Source organism: Cervus elaphus, chromosome 12 (genome assembly GCF_910594005.1).
Source record: "Cervus elaphus chromosome 12, mCerEla1.1, whole genome shotgun sequence".
NCBI lineage: Eukaryota > Metazoa > Chordata > Mammalia > Artiodactyla > Cervidae > Cervus > Cervus elaphus.
The window spans coordinates 94887264-94908264 of record NC_057826.1 but is presented as its reverse complement, the minus strand read 5'-3'; the positions used below and the strand labels follow the sequence as shown (position 1 = coordinate 94908264).

The window sequence follows — 21001 nt, the reverse complement described above, 5'->3', positions numbered from 1 at the left end:
ACAGTTCATGGGGTCGCAAAGAATCAGACACAATTGAGTGACTGAACTGAACTGAAAGTATGTTGTATGCTTTCCGTTTCCATTTTGTCTTGAAAATTTTATCAAAATTTTTGATGGACTAGCAAAATATACTCTTAGTTCATTTCAAAATTGTTTTCAAAATTGTCATACTTTAGACTTTTTTTCATGATGTAATATTAAAGAAGAGAGAAGAAAATCCTTAACAAAATTCTAGCAAACAGAATCCAACAACATATTAAAAAGATCATACATCATGACCAAGTGGACTTTATCCCAGGCATGCAAGGATTCTCTAATATCTGCAAATCAATCAATGTAACACACCACATTAACAAATTGAAAGATAAAAACCATATGATTATCTCAATAGATGCAGAGAAAGCCTTTGACAAAATTCAACATCCATTTATGATGAAAACTCTCCAGAAAGCAGGCATAGAAGGAACATACCTCAACATAATAAAAGCTATATATGACAAACCCACAGCAAACATTATCCTTAATGGTGAAAAATTGAAAGCATTTCCCTTAAAGTCAGGAACAGGACAGGGGTGTCCACTCTCACCACTACTATTCAACATAGTTTTGGAGTGTTGGCCACAGCAATCAGAGCAGAAAAAGAAATAAATGAATCCAGATAGGAAAAGAAGAAGTAAAACTCTCACTGTTTGCAGACAGACATGATCCTCTACATAGAAAACCCTAAAGACTCTACCAGAAAATTACTACAGCTAATCAATGAATATGGTAATGTTGCAGGATATAAAATTAACACACAGAAATCCCTTGCATTCCTATACACTAACAATGAGAAAACAGAAAGAGAAATTAAGGAAACAATACCATTCACCATTGCAACAAAAAGAATAAAATACTTAGGAGTATATCTACCTAAAGAAACGAAAGACCTATACATAGAAAACTATAAAACACTGATGAAAGAAATCAAAGAGGACACAAATAGATGGAGAAATATACCGTGTTCATGGATTGGAAGACTCAATATTGTGAAAATGGCTATACTACCCAAAGCAATCTATAGATTCAGTGCAATCCCTATCAAGCTACCAACAGTATTTTTCACAAAACTAGAACAAATAATTCCACAGTTTGTATGGAAATAGAAAAAACCTCAAATAGCCAAAGCAATCTTGAGAAAGAAGAATGGAACTGGAGGAATCAACCTGCCTGACTTCAGGCTCTACTACAAAGCCATAGTCATCAAGACAGTGTGGTACTGGCACAAAGACAGAAATATAGATCAATGGAACAGAATTGAAAGCCCAGAGATAAATCCATGTACCTGTGGACACCTTATCTTCAACAAAGGAGGCAAGGATATACAATGGAAAAAAGACAACCTCTTTAACAAATGGTGCTGGGAAAACTGGTCAACCACTTGTAAAAGAATGAAACTAGAACACCTTCTAACACCATACACAAAAATAAACTCAAAATGGATTAAAGATCTAAATGTAAGACCAGAAACTATAAAACTCCTAGAGGAGAACATAGGCAAAACACTCTCTGACATAAATCACAGCAGGATCCTCTATGACCCACCTCCCAGAATATTGGAAATAAAAGCAAAAATACACAAATGGGACCTAATGAAACTTAAAAGCTTTTGCACAACAAAGGAAACTATAAGCAAGGTGAAAAGACAGCGCTCAGAATGAGAGAAAATAATAGCAAACGAAGCAACAGACAAAGGATTAATCTCAAAAATATACAAGCAACTCAATTCCAGAAAAATAAATGACCCAATCTAAAAATGGGCCAAAGAACTAAACAGACATTTCTCCAAAGAAGACATACAGATGGCTAACAAACACATGAAAAGATGCTCAACATCACTCATTATCAGAGAAATGCAAATCAAAACCACAATGAGGTACCATTACATGCCAGTCAGGATGGCTGCTATCCAAAAGTCTACAAGCAATAAATGCTGGAGAGGGTGTGGAGAAAAGGGAACCCTCTTACACTATTGGTGGGAATGCAAACTAGTACAGCCGCTATGGAGAACAGTGTGGAGATTCCTTAAAAAACTGAATATAGAACTGCCATATGACCCAGCAATACCACTCCTGGGCATACACACTGAGGAAACTAGATCTGAAAGAGACACGTGCACCCCAGTGTTCATCACAGCACTGTTTATAATTGCCAGGACATGGAAGCAACTAGATGCCCATCAGCAGACGAATGGATAAGGAAGCTGTGATACATATACACCATGGAATATTACTCAGCCATTAAAAAGAATTCATTTGAATCAGTTCTAATGAGATGGATGAAACTGGAGCCCATTATATACAGAGTGAAGTAAGTCGGAAAGTAAAGACCAATACAGTATACTAACGCATATATATGGAATTTAAAAAGATGGGAACGATAACCCAATATGCAAAACAGAAAAAGAGACACAGATGTATGGAACAGACTTTTGGACCCTGTGGGAGAAGGCGAGGGTGGGATGTTTTGAGAGAATAGCATTGAAACAACTATACTATCAAGGGTGAAACAGACCACCAGCCCAGGTTGGATGCATGAGACAAGTGCTCAGGGCTGGTGCACTGGGAAGACCCAGAGGGATGGGATGGGGAGGGAGGGGGGAGGGGGGATCGGGATGGGGAACACATGTAAATCCATGGCTGATTCATGTCAATGTATGGCAAAAACCACTACAATATTGTAAAGTAATTAGCCTCCAACCAATAAAAATAAATGAAAAAAAAAAAAAAAGAAGTTTATGTGGAGATTGTGCTCTTGAGCAGCAGAACCTGCTCAATTGCATCAGTCTCAACGTTAACCACATACCAAAGAACCAGTTACTTCCTTTGCAAACAAGCAAATACTTTCTTCAGGTTAATGAAGTTACCAAGTGAAAACTTTGATTTGTGTAACACTTTGACATGTCAGCTAACCTGTTGGAGGATAATTATACAAAAATTTAACATATTTTTAGATTTAATGAAGTTCTGATAAGTATGTTTTGAGAAGATGTGTTTCTGAAGGTAAGCTCTTTTATTGGTGTTGGTGTAACTCCAGTAAAACCCAAAGACATCCATTTTCTTCCTTAAAATTTTTCATTATAGCTTTTCTTTTATTTATAAATACCTGTGGAACTAAAGCATGATAAGAAAATATCATATTTCATAGATTCTAAAATGCTGATTTTCTTTCCCATTTTTAACATTTTTGAGTTCAGTCACTCAGTTGTGTCCGACTCTTTGCAGCCCCATGGACTGCAGCATGCCAGGCCTCCCTCTCTATCACCAACTCCCGGAGCTTGCTCAAACTCATGTCCATTGAGTCCATGATGCCATCCAACCATCTCATCTTCTGTCATCCCCTTCTCCTCCTACCTTCAATCTTTCCCAGCATCAGTCTTTTCTAATGAGGCAGTTCTTCCCATCAGGTGGCTAAAGTGTTGGAGCTTCAGTTTCAGCATCAGTCCTTCCAATGAATATTCAGGATTGATTTCCTTTAGGATTGACTGGTTTGATCTCCTTGCTGTCCAAGGGATGCTCAGGAATCTTCTCCAAAACCACAGTTCAAAAGCATCAATTCTTCAGCACTCAGCTTTCTTTGTCGTCCAACTTTCACATCCATACATGGCTACTGGAAAACCATAGCTTTGACTAGACAGACCTTTGCTGGTTAAGTAATGTCTCTGCTTTTTAGTATGCTGTCGATATTGGTCATTGCTTTTCTTCCAAGGAGCAAGTGTGTTTTAATTTAGATCAATATACATTTATAATTCTATAGCTTGTCATAATTTAATTGGCAGCATTCTTCCTTTTCAGTGGTTCATAAAGTAATGATGTTTTTAGTGATCAAATGTAAAGCTAGTGGAGGTGATGGGATTCCAGTTGAGCTATTCCAAATCCTAAAAGAAGATGTTGTGAAAGTGCTGCACTCAATATGCCAGCAAATCTGTAAAACTCAGCAGTGGCGACAGGACTGGAAAAGGTCAGTTTTCATACCAATGCCAAAGAAAGGCAATGCCAAAGAATGTTCACACTACTGAACAATTGTGCTAATCTTACACACTAGCAAAGTAATGCTCAAAATTCTCCAAGCCAGGTTCAACAGTACATGAACCGTGAACTTCCAGATGTTCAAGCTGGATTTTAAAAAGGCAGAGGAACCAGAGATCAATTCCCAACATCCGCTGGATCATCAAAAAAACAAGAGAGTTCCAGAAAAACATCTACTTTTGATTTATTGACTATCCCAAAGCCTTTGATTGTGTGGATCACAAAATCTGTGGAAAATTCTGAAAGAGATGGGAATACCAGACCACCTGACCTATCTCCTGAGAAATCTGTCTGCAGGTCAAGAAGCAACAGTTAGAACAGGACATGGAACAACAGACTGATTCCAGATTGGGAAAGGAGTTTGTCAAGGCTGTATATTGTCACCCTGCTTATTTAACTTAAATGCACAGTACATCATGTGAAATGCCGGGCTGGATGAAGCACAAGCTAGAATCATGCCGGGAGAAGTATCAATAACCTCAATATGCAGATGACACCACCCTTATGGCAGAAAGCAAAGAAGAGCTAAAAAGCCTCTTGATGAAAGTGAAAGAGGAGAGTGAAAAAGTTGGCTTAAAGCTCAACATTCAGAAAACTAAAATCATGGCACCTGGTCCCATCACTTCATGGCAAATAGATGGGGAAACAGTGACAGACTTTATTTTTTTGGGCTCCAAAATCACCGCAAATGGTGACTGCAGCCATGAAATTAAAAGACATTTGCTCCTTGGAAGAAAAGCTATGACCAACCTAGACAGCATATTAAAAAGCAGAGACATTACTTTACCAACAAAGGTCCATCTAGTCAAAGCTATGGTTTTTCCAGTAGTCATGGATGGATGTCAGAGTTGGACTCTAAAGGAAGCTGAGCGCTGAAGAATTGATGCTTTTGAACTGTGGTGTTGGAGAAGATTCTTGAGAGTCCCTTGGACTGCAAGGAGATCAAACCAGTCAATCCTAAAGGAAATCAGTCCTGAATATTCATTGGAAGGACTGATGCTGAAGCTGAAACTCCAACACTTGGCCACCTGATGCGAAGAACTGACTCATTGGAAAAGACCCGGATGCTGGGAGGGATTGAGGGCAGCAGGAGAAGGGGACGACATAGGATGAGATGGTTGGATGGTGTCACCAATGCAATGACAGGAGTTTGAGTCGCTCCGGGAGTTGGTGATGGATAGGGAAGCCTAGCGTGTCCATGAGGTCGCAAAGAGTCGGACATGACTGAGCACCTGAACTGAATATTTCAGGTACTCTCTGTGACAGAACAGTGCTGGCTGTAAGACAGCAGAAGTCTTGAGCTCTGAGGGCGACTGTGAGTCTGGGTGATTTTGTGTCAGTATAGGTTCATTAGTTTTAACAAATTGCCACTCTCAGTAGGTCATGTCTGTCAGAGGCCAGGGCTGTATGTGTGGGATATGTTGTGAACCTAAAACAGCTCTTAAAAGATAAAGTCTTATTTTTAAAATTATTTATGTGCCTTTCCATAATTTTTCTGGGTATATCCAAGTGTGTGTATGTGTGTAATTTTTTTAGTATACCTCAGTGGGACTATATTATAGATATTGTGCTGTCCCACTCATTTGTTCATTTAGTAACTTACCTGTATTCCTGAAGAATCTGTATATTTCTCTCATTTTTAGATGTGTGATAATTAATATGGTAGATTCACCATTTTAATTTTATATTTTTGTTTGCGCTTACCAACAGTTTCATTGATCATTTTTGTACATGTATCTGACTCCAGTAACTTGTATTATTTTATTAACTGCCAGGCTCATTTTCTCTTGCCTATAACTTTCAATTCAATCTTTATTTTCTTGTAGAACTATGAGAATAGTGTGTACAATGTAATCTCATTTGTGTACATTACATATGCACACACATATAACAAGCATGTGTGTCAGTTTTCTGGAAGGATATATAAGATACAATTAACTGTGATTATCTTTGGATAGAGGGACCTAATAACAGAAGCAGAGGGTGGTAGAGACTATTTTTATATATGTTTCTGTTTTTCTTATATGGTGATTTTTAAAAAAGTGAAAATGAAATTTAAAAGTTATGGTCTATGTCCAGAAGAAGCTGTGTGGTTGGGTAGATAGGGCATTTTTTTTTTAAAGCAAAAATACATCGTTAATGTGGTATTTACCACTTTTTAAGCACTTAAAAAAATTCATAAACGAGAGTGAAAACTTATTGAGCTTTTATGTGAACATCAAAGCATTCTAGTAGATGAGTTGTATTATAAGCATATTGTTACCCTTTTATTTCCATAAAAATCTGTTTTTAGTAAAACTTGTAAAACAAAATACTGAAATATGTCATCCATATGAGTTAGGGCTAAGCTGAAAGCAGAGCTTATCCTCTTTCTCTTACTAAGTCTGCCAGAATTCTTTTCAATTCTTGGAACATGAATCTTTCTGTCACTGGACGTGTTCACCTTCTAAATTCCTCTCCTCATGTGCCATACCTTACTCTGGACAGCTGGCGCGCTTAGTCCATGGGGTTGCAAAGAGTTGGACACGACTTAGCAACTGAACCACAGCAACCTGGATAGGCCTGGAGTAGCCTCCCAGTTGATAGTTCTCATTCCCAAGCCATTTATCTCCTTGGATTTCTACATGACTTATAGGACCTCCTCATTGGGAATACCGTCTTTAGGCATTTATTGTCTTTGTAATGACTGAGATTATGTTTAGGAATTTAGCTTATATTTTCTGTCTCTTCTGGATCAAAATTTGCTTTCATAAGAATTTTTTTAACTTTGAGGACAAATTTGCATACATTCTTAGAATTTGTTGCTTACAACTCACACTGGTAGGCTGCTCATATTTTGATACCTCTAATCTTAGCAGACGTTTCAGTATTACTGAAATCTACAGTTCTACCAATCTAGTGCTTGTGTTCTGAGATGTTGTGAAAGGCAATAGAACAATGTGTGTAGGGATGAAGCCACAAGAAAGCCTGAGCAAAATGGGGCTGGTGGAATTGCTGCACATCTATCAGTGTTACAAGTCATGCCATCTCATGAGAATTTGCTTTACAAAGTAGAGAAGAGTTTCTACTGCTAAAACAGAAGTTTTAATGAATCTCTTTCCCCTCAGTTCAGTCGCTAAGTCCTGTCCGATTCTTTGCAATCCCATGGACTGCAGCGTGCCAGGCTTCCCTGTCCATCACCAACTCCCAGAGCCTGCTCAAACTCATGTCTATCATGTCAGTGATGCCATCCAACCACCGCTGTCATCCCCATCTCCTCCTGCCCTCAGTCTTTCCCAGCATCAGGGTCTTTTCCAGTGAGTCAGTTCTTAGCATCAGATGGCCAAAGTGTTGGAGTTTCAGCTTCAGCATCAGTCCTTCCAGTGAATATTCAGGAACTGATTTCCTTTAGGATTGACTGGTTTGATCACCTTTCAGTCCAAGGGACCCCCAAAAGTCTTCTCCAACACCACAGTTCAAAAGCATCAATTCTTCAGTGCTCAGCTTTCTTTAGAGTCCACCTCTCACATCCATCCATGACTACTGGAAAAACCATAACTTTGACTAGATGGACATTTGTTGGTAGAGTAATGTCTCTGCTTTTTAATATGCTGTCTAGGTTGGTCATAGCTTTTCTTCCAAGGAGCAAGTGTCTTTTAATTTCATGGCTGCACTCACTATCTGCGATGATTTTGGAGCCCAAGAAAATAAAAGTCTGTCACTGTTTTCATTTTTTCCCCATCTGTTTTCCATGAAGTGATGGGACCATATGCCATGATCTTCATTTTTTGAATGTTGAGTTTTAGGCCAGCTTTTTCATTCTTCTCTTTCACTTTCATTAAGAAGCTCTTTAGTTCCTCTTCATTTTCTGCCATAAGGATGGTGTCATCTGCATATCTGAGGTTATTGATATTTCTCCCTGCCATGACTTTTCTTTCTGAACACTTTTTACACATACAGAACCTATTAGCTATTATGAGGTAATTTTATCACCTAGTTACCTTCTTGACCTTTAAGTGGATTTTCATAGATTAAGACTAGAAAGTAATTTGCTGTACTTACTATGAATAAATTATTTATTATTTCATTTATTATTGTTAACAGAAGAAAACAAAGTATTGGACTTGGATCACTCAGATTTAGGTTTGAGTCATTAATTTGCTACATATTAGCTTATGTATCTTGAGTAAGCTGGTTTATTCTGTCAGTGTAACAGGTTAATGTGAGAATTAAATCAGATACTGCAAGTCCAGCAGCATCAAAACAGAGTTTTAATAAATGGTATCTAGTAACAGAAAGGATAGTAGTCAAAGTGATGATATTTTTAAAGCTTCTATAGCTTCTGGTTTTATTTTGTTTGTTAAGGAAGAATAATTTCTAGAATTTTTCAGAATTGGAGTGTGAAGTGTCCAACTTTCCAAAATGAAGCATTAGTAAATAATGATATTTTAAAAATCATGAATATATTTGCATGAAATCCTAAAAGAATGAAAATTGAATAGCTTAATTCTATATTTAACTTTTGAAAAGTTTTGTTTAAAAGAAAACCTGTAAGGTACTGTGCTACAGTACTTTCATGAATTTGTTTAGTCCTTATGATAACTCTCTGAGGCACCTATGCTGTCTCTACCTCTGCTTTACAGATAATGCAACAGAGAGGTCAAGTAGCTACTGAAGGGTGTACAGCTCGTAAGTGATTGAGGCAGTATTTACACCTATCTAACTTCACAGTCTCCATTCTTAATGCTGCCACGTTATTTTAAAAAATGTATATTATAGCACAGTGTACTGCTCTTTGACACCCACTTCAGCTTTGAATTGGTGATTTTTGATTCAGTAAATTCCTTATGATAAAACACCTGGGTTATAGTTTTTCTCCCCAATGGAAAATGATATTTTTGTCATTGTAATGTTTTTGATCATGAAAAATCTGAGTAATTAGATTAGTAGAGAGAGATTTGGGGTAAAAGTATTATTGAAAGTGAAAGTCGCTCAGTCATGTCCGACTCTTTGTGACCCCATGGACTATATATTCTCCTAGCCAGAATACCGGAGTGGGTAGCCTTTCCCTTCTCCAGGGGATCGTCCCTGAGATCAAACCCAGGTCTCCCACATTGCAAGAGGATTCTTTACCAGCTAAGCTACAAGGGAAGCCCAAGAATACTGGAGTGGGTAGCCTATCCTTTCTCCAGCGGATCTTCCTGACCCAGGAATCGAACCAGGGTCTCCTGCATTGCAGGTGGACTCTTTATCAACTGAGGTATCAGAGAAGCCCTAAAGTATTATTAAAGTACCTATAGTATAAAGAAACCACCACTTGCTATAATATAACAAAAGCGCCACTTCTCAGGTGGTGCTGTGCTATGCTATGCTAGAAAGAAAAGTAAGTGAAGTGGCTCAGTCATGTCAGATTCTTTGCAACCCCATGGACTGTAGCCTACCAGGCTTCTCCATCCATGGGATTTTCCAGGCAAGAGTACTGGAGTGAGTTGCCATTCCTTCTCCAGCGGTTCTTCCTGACCCAGGGATTGAACCCCGGTCTTCTGCATTACAAGCAGACTCTTTACCATCTGAGCCACTAGGAACTCAAAAAGGGCATGTTGCCTCCCTGTCAGAGAATCAAATCCCAGTCTCCCACATGACAGGCGGGAATACTCAGCACCATGCTAACGGGGATGCTAAGTCACTTCAGTCTTGTCCGACTCTGTGCAACCCTAGGACTGTAGCGCGCCAGGCTCCTCTGTTCATGGGATTCTCCAGGCAAGGATACTGGAGTGGGCTACCATGCCCTTCTCCAGAGGAAGCTTCCCAGTCTAGGAATCAAACCTGCATCACCTGTATCTCCTTCATTGGCAGGCAGGTTCTTTACCACTAGCGCCAGATAATCTGCCTGCCAATGCAGGAGACAGGAGAGACAGTGGTTTGATACCTAGGTCTGAAAGATCCCCTGGAGTAGGAAATGGCACCCCACTCCAGTATTCTTGCCTGGAAAATTCCATGGACAGAGGAGCCTGGTGGGCTACAGTCCATGGCATTGCAAACAGTCAGACATGACTGAGCAAGTGGGCACAATAAAAAAAAAAAATTACTTCATTTTAAATCTAGAGCTAGTAGTAAGGCCACATAGCCTTATTAAGTACCTTGAGCATAAAACAACTTTATAATTATTGATGAAGAATCTGTTATAAAAGGCCCCAATAGGTCATTTTTTTAGCTTTAATTTTGATACTATAATCATGGTAGCTAATGTTTATAGATTATTTATTTTGGGGACACGTCCATGGTGGTTGACCTCACTTAATCTTCTCAACAGTCTAGGAAGGAGATATTATTATTATCCCTGTTTTACAGCTCATTAAACTAAGATTTAAAGAAGTTTGTATAATTACCTAAGGCTTCACAGCAATGACATAAGTGTATTATGAACACTCACTCCAAATTATTTTTATTTACAGCTCATAAAACAGACACAGCAGTATTTGAAAGAAAAATCACTGGAATCATGAAACATAGCGAGTTTTCTTTATGGATGTGTATTCTATCTTCCTTTAGGTTCACAATATTCTTGCAGAAATGGTGATGGGGGGAATGGTATTGGAGACCAACATGAATGAGATTGTTACACAAATTGATGCCCAAAATAAACTGGAGAAATCTGAGGTAAGAATGGAAAGTGCTCTAGTTAATGAAGGGAGTAAGCATGATCATAAATTATGCATGATTTGTAGCTTTCACTGTTTGTCCTTCAGTATCACCCTTCAGTACAGCTGGTAGGCTTACTCGGTTTTGAAAATAAATGGAATATACACATTTTAGTATGTTAAATGTTCTGTGACCACTATCCACTAAATAGTTTTGTGTATTCTTTTAGCCACAGTCATAATTGCTTTGGGTAATAAATAAAATTCCCAATTCTTACTGCTTAAAAAAGAAGTTATTTACTTGAATAATGGAATCAGTATTTGTTATGTTCTTAGTCATTAATTATCCAAGAAATCTTAGAACTGGTTTTCAAAGATATACGAACTTAATGTTTTATAAAACTTTCTGAAAAAGGAAAGGAGAGAAAACGGAATTCTCATAAGGAAGTGATATTAATAATAGATGCTTAGTAGGCCTGAGTGCACATTGAAAAAAAAGAAATTCAGCCCGCTAATCTTTTATTTCTGGATCCTGTCAAAAGTCACTGACACGTTAGCTAAATCATAACTATTTCCTACAATGAGCCATGTAGTCATGGCTCTTGTTGCATTCTGGAAGAGCGAGATGTGGTGATGCGAGCTAACTGTGCTGTTAGGTTGAGGGAATGAGGACCGACCGGCGCTCTAGCCTTGTGTAAAACTCTGTTCTGCACGTGTGCTTTAGGCATGCTGCTTCCCTCAAACAAGGCCGAATAGAACAGGTGCTGAAGCTGAACCACTCAAGTGGGCATTATTTTAGTGATTTCTTACTGCTGTAGAAGAAATTTAGAAAGATGAATAGTCTTGATACCTCATTCAGCACCATCCATGTTTGAGGATACCCTTACCTTTGATATTTATAGTCATAACTCAGAGTAGAAAACTAATTTTATTTATAATTATTAGTACAGGTGTTTGGATGATCTAATGTAAATATTACTATAAAAGCAGAGAGATATTAAAAATATGCTAGCATTGATTTACAACAGGTGAGTTGTGAAGAATTTTTATCTTGTTGGCTCTTTAAAGGATCAGCTTAACAAAATGCTGTGCTCATTGTAATTAAATGAAATATAGGATGGTGGATAAATCTGAAATCTGAGAGTTAGAAACAGTTGAAGTTTTGTATAAAAGTCTTTTCCAATGTCTACTTTAAATTAAAATAAGTCCTACATTCCTCCTTATCTCAGTTTATCATCCTTCTTGGTTTCCCAAAGAAGGGGCTTGAAATGGGGAAGAACTTAAAATTATGACTCTTATAAGTAATTGTATATATTTTATATATTCTACAACCAGTTTTTAAAATACTGGTTTTTGAAAAGGGAAAACAAACTAGATTAATAAAGAAAATTTCATTTAGGACAGGGAAAAGGGCTCAGACTGTTCAGTAGAGTTGGCTTGCAATGGATTTATCAATATGGCAAAAGATTTACTATAAGCTCTAAGCTATAGTTTTTAAAGTCTTAAAATGATAATTTATGTAATCTGTTAAATCTTGCTTTGCAAAATTGTATGGATATAGATTTTAAATGCTAAGAGACAGACAATGATACAGTCCCTTAATATTTAGTCCAAAATGAGTGGATATGTGGTAATTTATAAATTCTGTGTAATCATCTGTAAAAACATATCAACCTCTTGTCTGGAATTTTCGCCTTTCCAGGTATTTAATTCCTTTCCATTGGTGGTGCCCTTCACCCCTTTTCCTCCTTAGTTTCCTATCTGTAATATTGATAGAAGTCATGAGAGACCTATAATTATTCCATGATGGATATTTGCTTTTTGATTGTCCAGTAAAACTTTGTTAATAAGCCAATTTTTCTTATCTGTAAAGAGCAGTAAAATAAAGAATTGATGTTTTCAGTGGAAATAGTTATAAGAATATTACAACTTTAAAAATGTCCTTTCACCGAAACAGTGCTATTAAAACTGGTCTTGAATCCTAGAGAATGAATACTTCTGTTTTTCATCCACTGATCATTTTTTAACATGTATAATCAATTGTTGTCTATTGCCGAATTAGTTTTTCTTTTTCTTCTTTACAGAGAAGTATGTTTTAAATCTGATGGGATAAACTAACATTATATGTTTATCAAGCATTTCCCTATATGTGATGTCTGCTAATATTTTACTCACAAGATAGAATTTTGAGTCATAGTGAAGCCATAATTTAGTTCTGATCACATTTTAAGAAATTGTGTTGAAGCAACATTGACTATGTGTAATTTTCCAGTAATTTTCGTATATGTTAAATATGTTTGGAAGGCTGCCAGCTTTATTCCAGACACAGGGAAATGTTAAAGATTTTCATATGTGTTTCATTTCAATATTATTTAAGTTGGTTATATCTACCAAATATATGACTGCAGAATAATCCAAAATTATTTGTGAGCAAACTGTAAGCTTTTATTAATCTTACTCTTACAAAATTTTAGTTAAAATGTATTACGTAAGCAAAAATTTCCAAAGAAAATCTTAAAGTTCAGAAAACCATGATTGGTGAAGAGACTTATTTATCATATTATAAAAATTAAGTATTGTTTAGAATATCATGTGTCGTTTAAAAAGCTTGGATGTAATTACTTTACAGCTTTTAAAATATAACATGGATGTTTCAAGGTCCCTTTAACTTTGTCAGAAATAAAAAGATTTTATTATTTTAAAAATAGTGTATTTCTAGTAACAGTCAAAAGTGAGCCAGTTTAATTCCCATTACCTAGACAAGTAGAAGCAAAGATCACTCAGATCTTTGAAAAGAGGAGAAACAAAGATAACGCTCTGAACAGATTTTCCTCTATCCCGCTTTAATAGATGAACGGTTTACTATAACATTGGGATCCTGGGAAAGGAGGGTTTACGCTGGGAGGTTGTTGGGACTTGGGGGCTGGAAGAGGCACTCAGGATCTGCCTAGGTGTGAAAAGACTCCCTGGGGGTGGAGGTCGAGGGGTGGGGCTGGGGAGGTGTGTGTTTCATGTGATTTTCAAGATGAATAAATGGGTCTGGATTTAGTCACTACTTTTTAAAAGTCAGTCCTCTTTTTTTCCGAACATCCTGATCTTTCTAGCTCTTTCCATTCTTCTCTCTTACAGACCTTTATCTTTCAATCTCCCAGACAGGACAGGTAGACAAGGTATTGCTGACTTTGAGAAAAATGTACTTTAACAAAGGGAAAGCAAAATGATGTCAAAGGCAATTAATTATTTAGGCCAGACTCAAAAATTCTTTGTGTTAATGAACCCATATAGTCCCTGTAGCTCTTTTCCATTCTAGTTTCTCCTTGTAGTTATTCATCTTTTATTGGACTTAGTGTATTTTATTAGTATATCATTAATGTCATGTTTGTTCTGTTTTGTCTGCCTGCATTGTGAAGGAAAGTTTAAATTTTTTGTTCTTTTTTTAAAAACATTGTCATTTAACTGACAAATCACATTTGTAGAAATGACAATTTACTTTGTATATATAAATTAGAGTTTATTTTGAGCACCATATGGCAGAACCAATCTTAATTTAACTCTCACAGATACTTTTCCCTCATCTTTCTGAATTAGGATTCTATTAATAACATAAAATTTCCTGCTGGGTTTTGGAAGCTCTGAATTTAAAAACCAAAAGCTGAACCTTTAGAGATTTGGATACAAAGTGGGAACCACAAAGGCTTACAACAGTGACTGTTAAATAGTCCCTTTCCCCCCACTTAATGGTTTTCAGTTCCAAAGTCTTAACAGAATTGCTTTTACAGTTTTGACTGACAGGTGAATATTGAAAGTGGCCAGCAAAATAAGATCAGAAATTTTCTAAAATTGAACTCAATGCTCTAAAACATGGAATTAAATATATTGACCAAACTAAAATGGATTTCTACTGTAGCAAACTTCTGATATCTAAATATATCATAATATGACTCAATAAGATATTGTAAACCTTGAAAATTCTTGCAAATCACGTTGGAGAAAATTGGAAATGTTTTAAATAGACTCCTGGCCCTACAAAACTAAATTTTCTCTGCTGTTTCCTGTGAATTTTTCACACCACAAGTTACCTGTGTGAATTACTGTCAATCATTTCCATGTAGAGATGATAATGAACAACTTTTTGTACAGAACCATTTCAGGAAAAATGAAGATGTTTATATACCTCCATTTAAATTTTCAAATGAAAATACTTTATTGAGTCTCATGCAGGGAAAAAACGTATAAACTTAGGTTAGCCACTTTAGTAATTAGAAAAATGCCGCTGATAATTCGGCACCATTTTTAGACACTAAATTACTGCTTTCTGGATGTGTTTAGAAAGCAGCATCATACAGGTGGTTTTATCATTTCTTATCCTGAGTTGGTGGGCCTTGTGTCATGATGCTGGGGACACCACTTTTGAAGCCCAGATCTGTATTACTGTATCCCAGGAACAGAAAATGCATAATGGGTCTCATTTATTGCATTAATCTCAAATCACTGCCAGTTTCTACATTCCAGTCTTTAATTTATGTTAAATTGTTTTTTCTAGCATAGAACCATCAGTAACTTGGGTCTTATAATGTCTATCACTAAAACTACTGATTTGCTTTTTTTTTTTAAATCAAGTATCTATTTTCAAAGAATAGAGAACAAGAAAAGTGGCCCTCAGATATAGATGTTGGAAAGTCAGCTTGTGAGTTGGTTCTGCCCCTCTACCTTGACGTGCCCAGTTACTCTCCCCTTCAGAATTATGGTGAAGACCCAGGAGGTCACATGTAATGGTCAAAACTATTTATCTTAAATCCATAAATGACATCAGTCTGCTATATTTATTTCACACAGGTAAATCCTATGCTAGAAATTAAAACTATAATTTAAGATTACATAAAATTGCTAGACATGAAAGGTTTACAATTTTTAAATATTCTCATTTTGATAAAAATTTTCACAAAGTGCCATCATTCTTGCTCACTAGAGGACTGTCAGCAGCATTTCTAGTCTGTTTATAATTGCAGTTTTAAAACACTGCCTTTAAAGCAAAGAGCAGGCCTGTCCCCAGTTTAAAAGTTATTCTGCCTTAAATTCAAAAATTGAAATATTGACATTTTCCATTCTGCTCAAAACATACTTTCAAAACCTGCCATTATTTTGTTAATGATTTTGAGTCTGAAACCATTTAATACTGTGTTTATTAATGTTGATGTTCTTTCACTTTGCTGTTAGGTCAAAATTATGAATTGTGCATATAGCAACTTCCAGCAGGATGGGTGGGTAAAGGTTTTAGTATGTAAAGATTATTCCAACTACCATCTTATTATGGTCTATTTCAAGCTTGAAAAAATATCTTAAGATGGTAGAATATTTTATGTGTTAGATGAAGTAAATACCTAGGTTCTTTCCTTTTCCCTTGGAGAAAGCTAATCGCTTATTGCATGAGGAAAAGGGAGCCTTCAGATCCTTTGAATGAAATGTATTTTATAATGCTGCTTTTTCAGTTTTGCTTGCACACATTTTGTTTATTTTTGGGTCTGGCAATTAAAAAAAAATCAAAAACGAATCATATCCATCCATTACTATCTTTGTGATTAAGTGCTTGAAATTTCTGAGAGTATGTCTGTATAAGTCTTCTATCTGTTTGGCCTCATTTTGGTATACTTGCAGACTTCATTTTGTTTTCTTTCTCTTAATTCTGTTAATTTATTTAATCTCATGGGAGAGAAAACATGATCATTCTTTTATATACTGTACTTCATTCTTCCATCCGATTCATACTCTTAACTGCTTTGGATTCATGTATTTGTTTTTGTTAGTGAAGTTGCTGCAGTTTACCTGCCATGGTGGTGCTCGAGTATAACAGCTTAGATGGAAACAAGTTATTTCTCCAGTAGGGTTTCATTCTTTTTATTTCTGCTTTATGTCAACTGTGTAATCTTAAATCTATAAGAACTATGCTGTACTGTCAAAAGGATCTTATTTTTACATTTTAAACTGTACTTACTACTAAGAAGACAGGTAAACTTAATTTCTGTAAGTTTCAGTGTTAAAAAAATTGTGTTAGTAAATGTTACCTTGTTTTGAGTATATCTAAAAAAGCTCAACTCAGATGAAAATTCCTTTATACCTTTTTGCTGGCAAACTGATTTTCTAATGGCAAATGACCTCTTTTACATTTTATTCTTTAATAAAAATGTTTCAGACTTCACGTTCATGGAAGTCTGAAACTGAAATGTGTTTATAGCAGTTCTGGTGTTAACTATCTGAGTGACATGAAGTCTATTATTTTTTAAAGTCTGAATTTTTGTGCATTAACAGCTCATTTAAGCGTCTACTTACTGAACAACAGTCCTTCTCATGTTTTTCTTTCCATTTTATATTCTACAGAATCTGATTTCTTAAAATGTTAGTTTAATTAAAACTTAATTGAAGTATACATTACAATTTTTAAGTTTTCTATCATTTAAATTTGTGACATACTACACAGAAGTATTGAACATGCTTGAGAAATAATTTGATTCTCTTAATTCATTTGCGTGTTCTGAGTAGTTACCACCCTTTGCATGTCTATGGCTTGCTGCTTATGTTTAGAAGAATTGTAGTTTGTTGACTTAGAAACTTTTTGGTTTTACATAATATGAATTTGGCACATATATGCTATTTAAATCAATTGCTATATTGACTTTATGTATTCTTATTAGCAGCCAACAGTCAACACCGTCTGTGGTCACAAAGAAACAACTTAATCTAATGAAATTTAACAGGATGCAATTTTATTCTCTAGTTTAGCTGCTTATGGTACAGGGTATTATGGGGGAAGAAACCTTCTTGACAATGACTTTTAATACTACAAAAATGTATTTTTACTACTTATAAATGTTAAGCATAGCATCCAGTAAAACAGATGGACACATACACACACATGCACCCCTACCTTTTCTCTTGTTCTCAATAATAAAAATCCTCTAATAATCCATGCCTTTTAAAATATTTATAGTTAAATACTTTGTCAGTGCTTTACTATAGCCTACTCATAACTAGCACCTGGTATATAAATTCCAGAGTAGAAATAGGAGCAAGTTGCTTATTTAATTAGAAAAATTATAAAACCTTTTTACCTGGAAAGATGATAACTATTTCCAGGTTGTCTGTTATTTTGTTAACTAGTTTTTGATCCCTCGGAAAACAATATACTTTCTAGTAAAAGGAAGAAAGCCTACAACATGGCAAAGCTGTTTGGATTAGAGTCTTCTCTGATTCTAAACCATCCTAAACTTTGGTAGCTAAACACTGAGCTTGAAAATAGCAAGTTGGCATGTGTGCTAAGTTGCTCAGTCATGTCTGACTCTTTGCGACTCTGTGGACTGTAGCCTGCCAGGCTCCTGTGTCCACGGGACTCTCCAGGCAAGAATACCGGAGTGGGCAGCCATGCCCTCCTCCAGGGGATCTTCCCGACCCAGGGATCAAACCCATGTCTCTTGCATTGGCAGACGGGTTCTTTACCACTAACGCCACCTGGGAAGCCCAAATAATATTCATCTGTATCTCCAACGTCTTTTGGGGGGCAGTTGGAGAGGAGTGGGGTATAACAAAAACTGCATTGTTTCAGGTAGGTATAAATGTAGAGGTCACTCAAATTTTAGTTATACATCAAAAACAACTAACCTCCATTAAATTATAAAAGTTGAATTCTCCGGCCCTATTAGTCTTTAATTGGGTATGGAGTTTTTCATCCATATCACCCTTATCATTGCCTGTGTGGACCATATATATTATTAATACTGTTTTGCTGATTTTTCTATTATTTCCAATTCTGACTTGATAATCCATGGCTTTTATTTCATTGCTTAACAATGTTTGTATCCTTTATTCAGCTAATAGTTTACACTGGCCTATTTTGTATCAGTCAAGATTTTTCTCAGGTAACAGCTTTATTATTATTATTTTTTAATTAACAAAAGAGGTAGGATTACATTAGAGAAAAAACTAAATTACAAAAAGGGACATTAAAACTCATATTTCTTATAACATGGACACTGTCTCATATATGAAATCTAAGCAAAGTGGAAGATTTGTTTTTGTTACTTAATTGCTTTTGTGCAAGATAATGTATGGTACTGAATTCCCATATGTTTGTTGGCTTTTTTATATAACCTGAATAAAAATTGATGAAATCTAATTAATATATAAATTAAACCTTAAAAACATAATGATGATTGTAGCTTTTTAAGAAAAGTGATGTATATGCATTTTTCTTACAATTTTAAGCATGTTTTCTCTCAAAATTTTTCACAATATAAATTGTCCTTCTAAGATGAAAGCCAGATATTGTATACTAATGGCATAGGAAATTGTTAAATTCATGTATTCATATATATCCTACCTTTTACATTTATGTTATTTCTTTCTCTAAATTTGTATATTATAAACTGAACATATGTTGAGTCTACTTTATATGACAAAATATTTTTAATCATTATATTTTTACTAATGTATTGAAGGGTTGGATTGATCCTCTTCTTACAGTTTCGTTTTTTGACAGACCACTCTCTTTGGATTGAGGCTTCACTTTAAAAGCCTGATTTTGTTTTTTAATGTTCTAGAACTTTCCTAGAAAAGTTTAGAAGAACCTCTACAGTTGTAAAAAATAATTTTAAAAAGCTGTATTGTATTAAAATGTTTTAAGGGTTTAGCCCTCAGAAACTAAACAAGCATGATTTATTACTTTCAATTTTTATTTCACAGCATATATTAATAGTAAATGACAGTTTAAAAGCAAAAACCCAAAATCTATCACAGTTGTTGCAAGAGATGTCTAGTAAGGAAAGTAATGTAAAATATGCTTCATGTTTATATCATAAGTCAGTTAAATCAAGATAAAGGTGAAGATCTAGCTATGCAGTTTAAATATTTTGTGTGATGTTTCCATAGTACAAGTTAATTTGTATTTAAATCTTTACATTGTTATCATTGCATGTATTCACTGTATTTTTTAATGTGTCAACTGTTTTCTCCTTATAGAGTAGTATTTCAAAGTAACCATTCCATACCAATTCCAACTACCATCTGGTCTCTAAGCTTGTTATATGAAAATCTTTTACCATTGTCCTCCAGTTTTAGTGTTTTTTGATGAGCTACACCTGAGTTGTTCATTTTCTTTTTCTTTTATTTGCTTCTGTATACAGGCTGGCTTAGCAGGAGCTCCAGCCCGTGCTGTATCAGCTGTAAAGAATATGAATCTTCCTGAGATCCCAAGAAATATTAACATTGGTGACATCAGTATAAAAGTGCCAAACCTGCCCTCTTTTAAATAAAAAATTAAAAAGGCCACTCCCAGGTAAAATCCAGGGGAAAAAGTCATCTAAGTTTACCATGCAGTTGTTTACCAAAAATAAAGGAGGAGAGTCTTAACTTTTACTCTTGGATTTAAGTCAAGGTACTGTATAGACATTATATAAAATCAGTATGGAAGTTCAATGTTGCTTTTCTTGCTCAGTGGTTTTGAAGAAATTAAGTAGTTCCAGTGTGATTTTTTTTCTTTATTTTCTAAACTGCATTCCTGTGGCCACCTAAGGCATGCCTGTATTACAGTATTTCGAAAAGTGTTCAGGACATTTCTTTAAATTGTGTACAACCCAAAATGTTGGTGTTTTGTGTGGATCACAAGTGCAGCATTCCTTAATAATTTCTGTTACTTGTCACAATTGTTATTTAAAGAACGAAGTATGTATTGCATGAAAACCTTATGACCTATTTCTCTTAGTTTAAATAAACTCCAAGGTAACCGGACTCATAAAGAACCGTTCTGTTTGCCTGATATCTACTTTAGCAATAATTTTTTTTACGACCCTCTGACTCAACAAAGTAAATAAAAGTATATTTTATCACTGTTAAGCAGCTGTTAATGTTGATTTATTTAATTTATATTTTTAACATTCAGAAGCTCATTATTATAAAATTAAATTATTTCACAAGCCAAGAGCAGTGTATCACATAATTTGCCCACATTTTCATATTTAGTCTTATCTTGTGATCCGTGAGTGGAGTTCCTCTTCCAGTTAGACTAAGTTTTCTCTGTAGTTCTAGTCCTATCTCCCTAAATGTTCTTTTTTGAAACATTTCCTTAGATCTGTGGCATGTCTGAATTTTACTCCAAGGTCTGGGGTATAAGAAAAGTCACTATTTCTTTTTAAATAAAATTAATCTGACTCTAAGCCCCATCCAGGAAATTCAGCCTGTGATTATTGGGATTTCCATCAGTTCAGAGGTGGATCAAAGTTCTAGAAGAAGGTTATGCAAAGCAGAACATGCAGGGAAGTCCCTGCT

The 21001-nt window shown here is 35.5% G+C and overlaps 1 protein-coding gene across 3 annotated transcripts in view; it reads left to right on the top strand.

Annotated features, from left to right (window-relative positions):
- Window positions 1-20569, top strand: part of AP3S1 (adaptor related protein complex 3 subunit sigma 1) — a 72178-nt gene extending 51609 nt beyond the window's left edge. The window contains exons 5-8 of one of the 3 annotated variants that reach the window (XR_006343984.1): window positions 10599-10706; window positions 13817-13857; window positions 18550-18597; window positions 19861-19986. Coding sequence is in view for 2 of the 3 variants with exons in the window: in XM_043920060.1 (XP_043775995.1) it covers window positions 10599-10706; window positions 18550-18597; window positions 19861-19989 (285 nt within the window). In the remaining variant the exon portion in view is untranslated. Of the gene's footprint in view, window positions 1-10598; window positions 10707-13816; window positions 13858-18549; window positions 18598-19860 lie in introns of all 3 variants that reach the window. The other 2 variants (XM_043920060.1, XM_043920059.1) reach the window with 2 other exon arrangements.
- The last annotated feature ends 432 nt before the right edge of the window (window positions 20570-21001 follow it).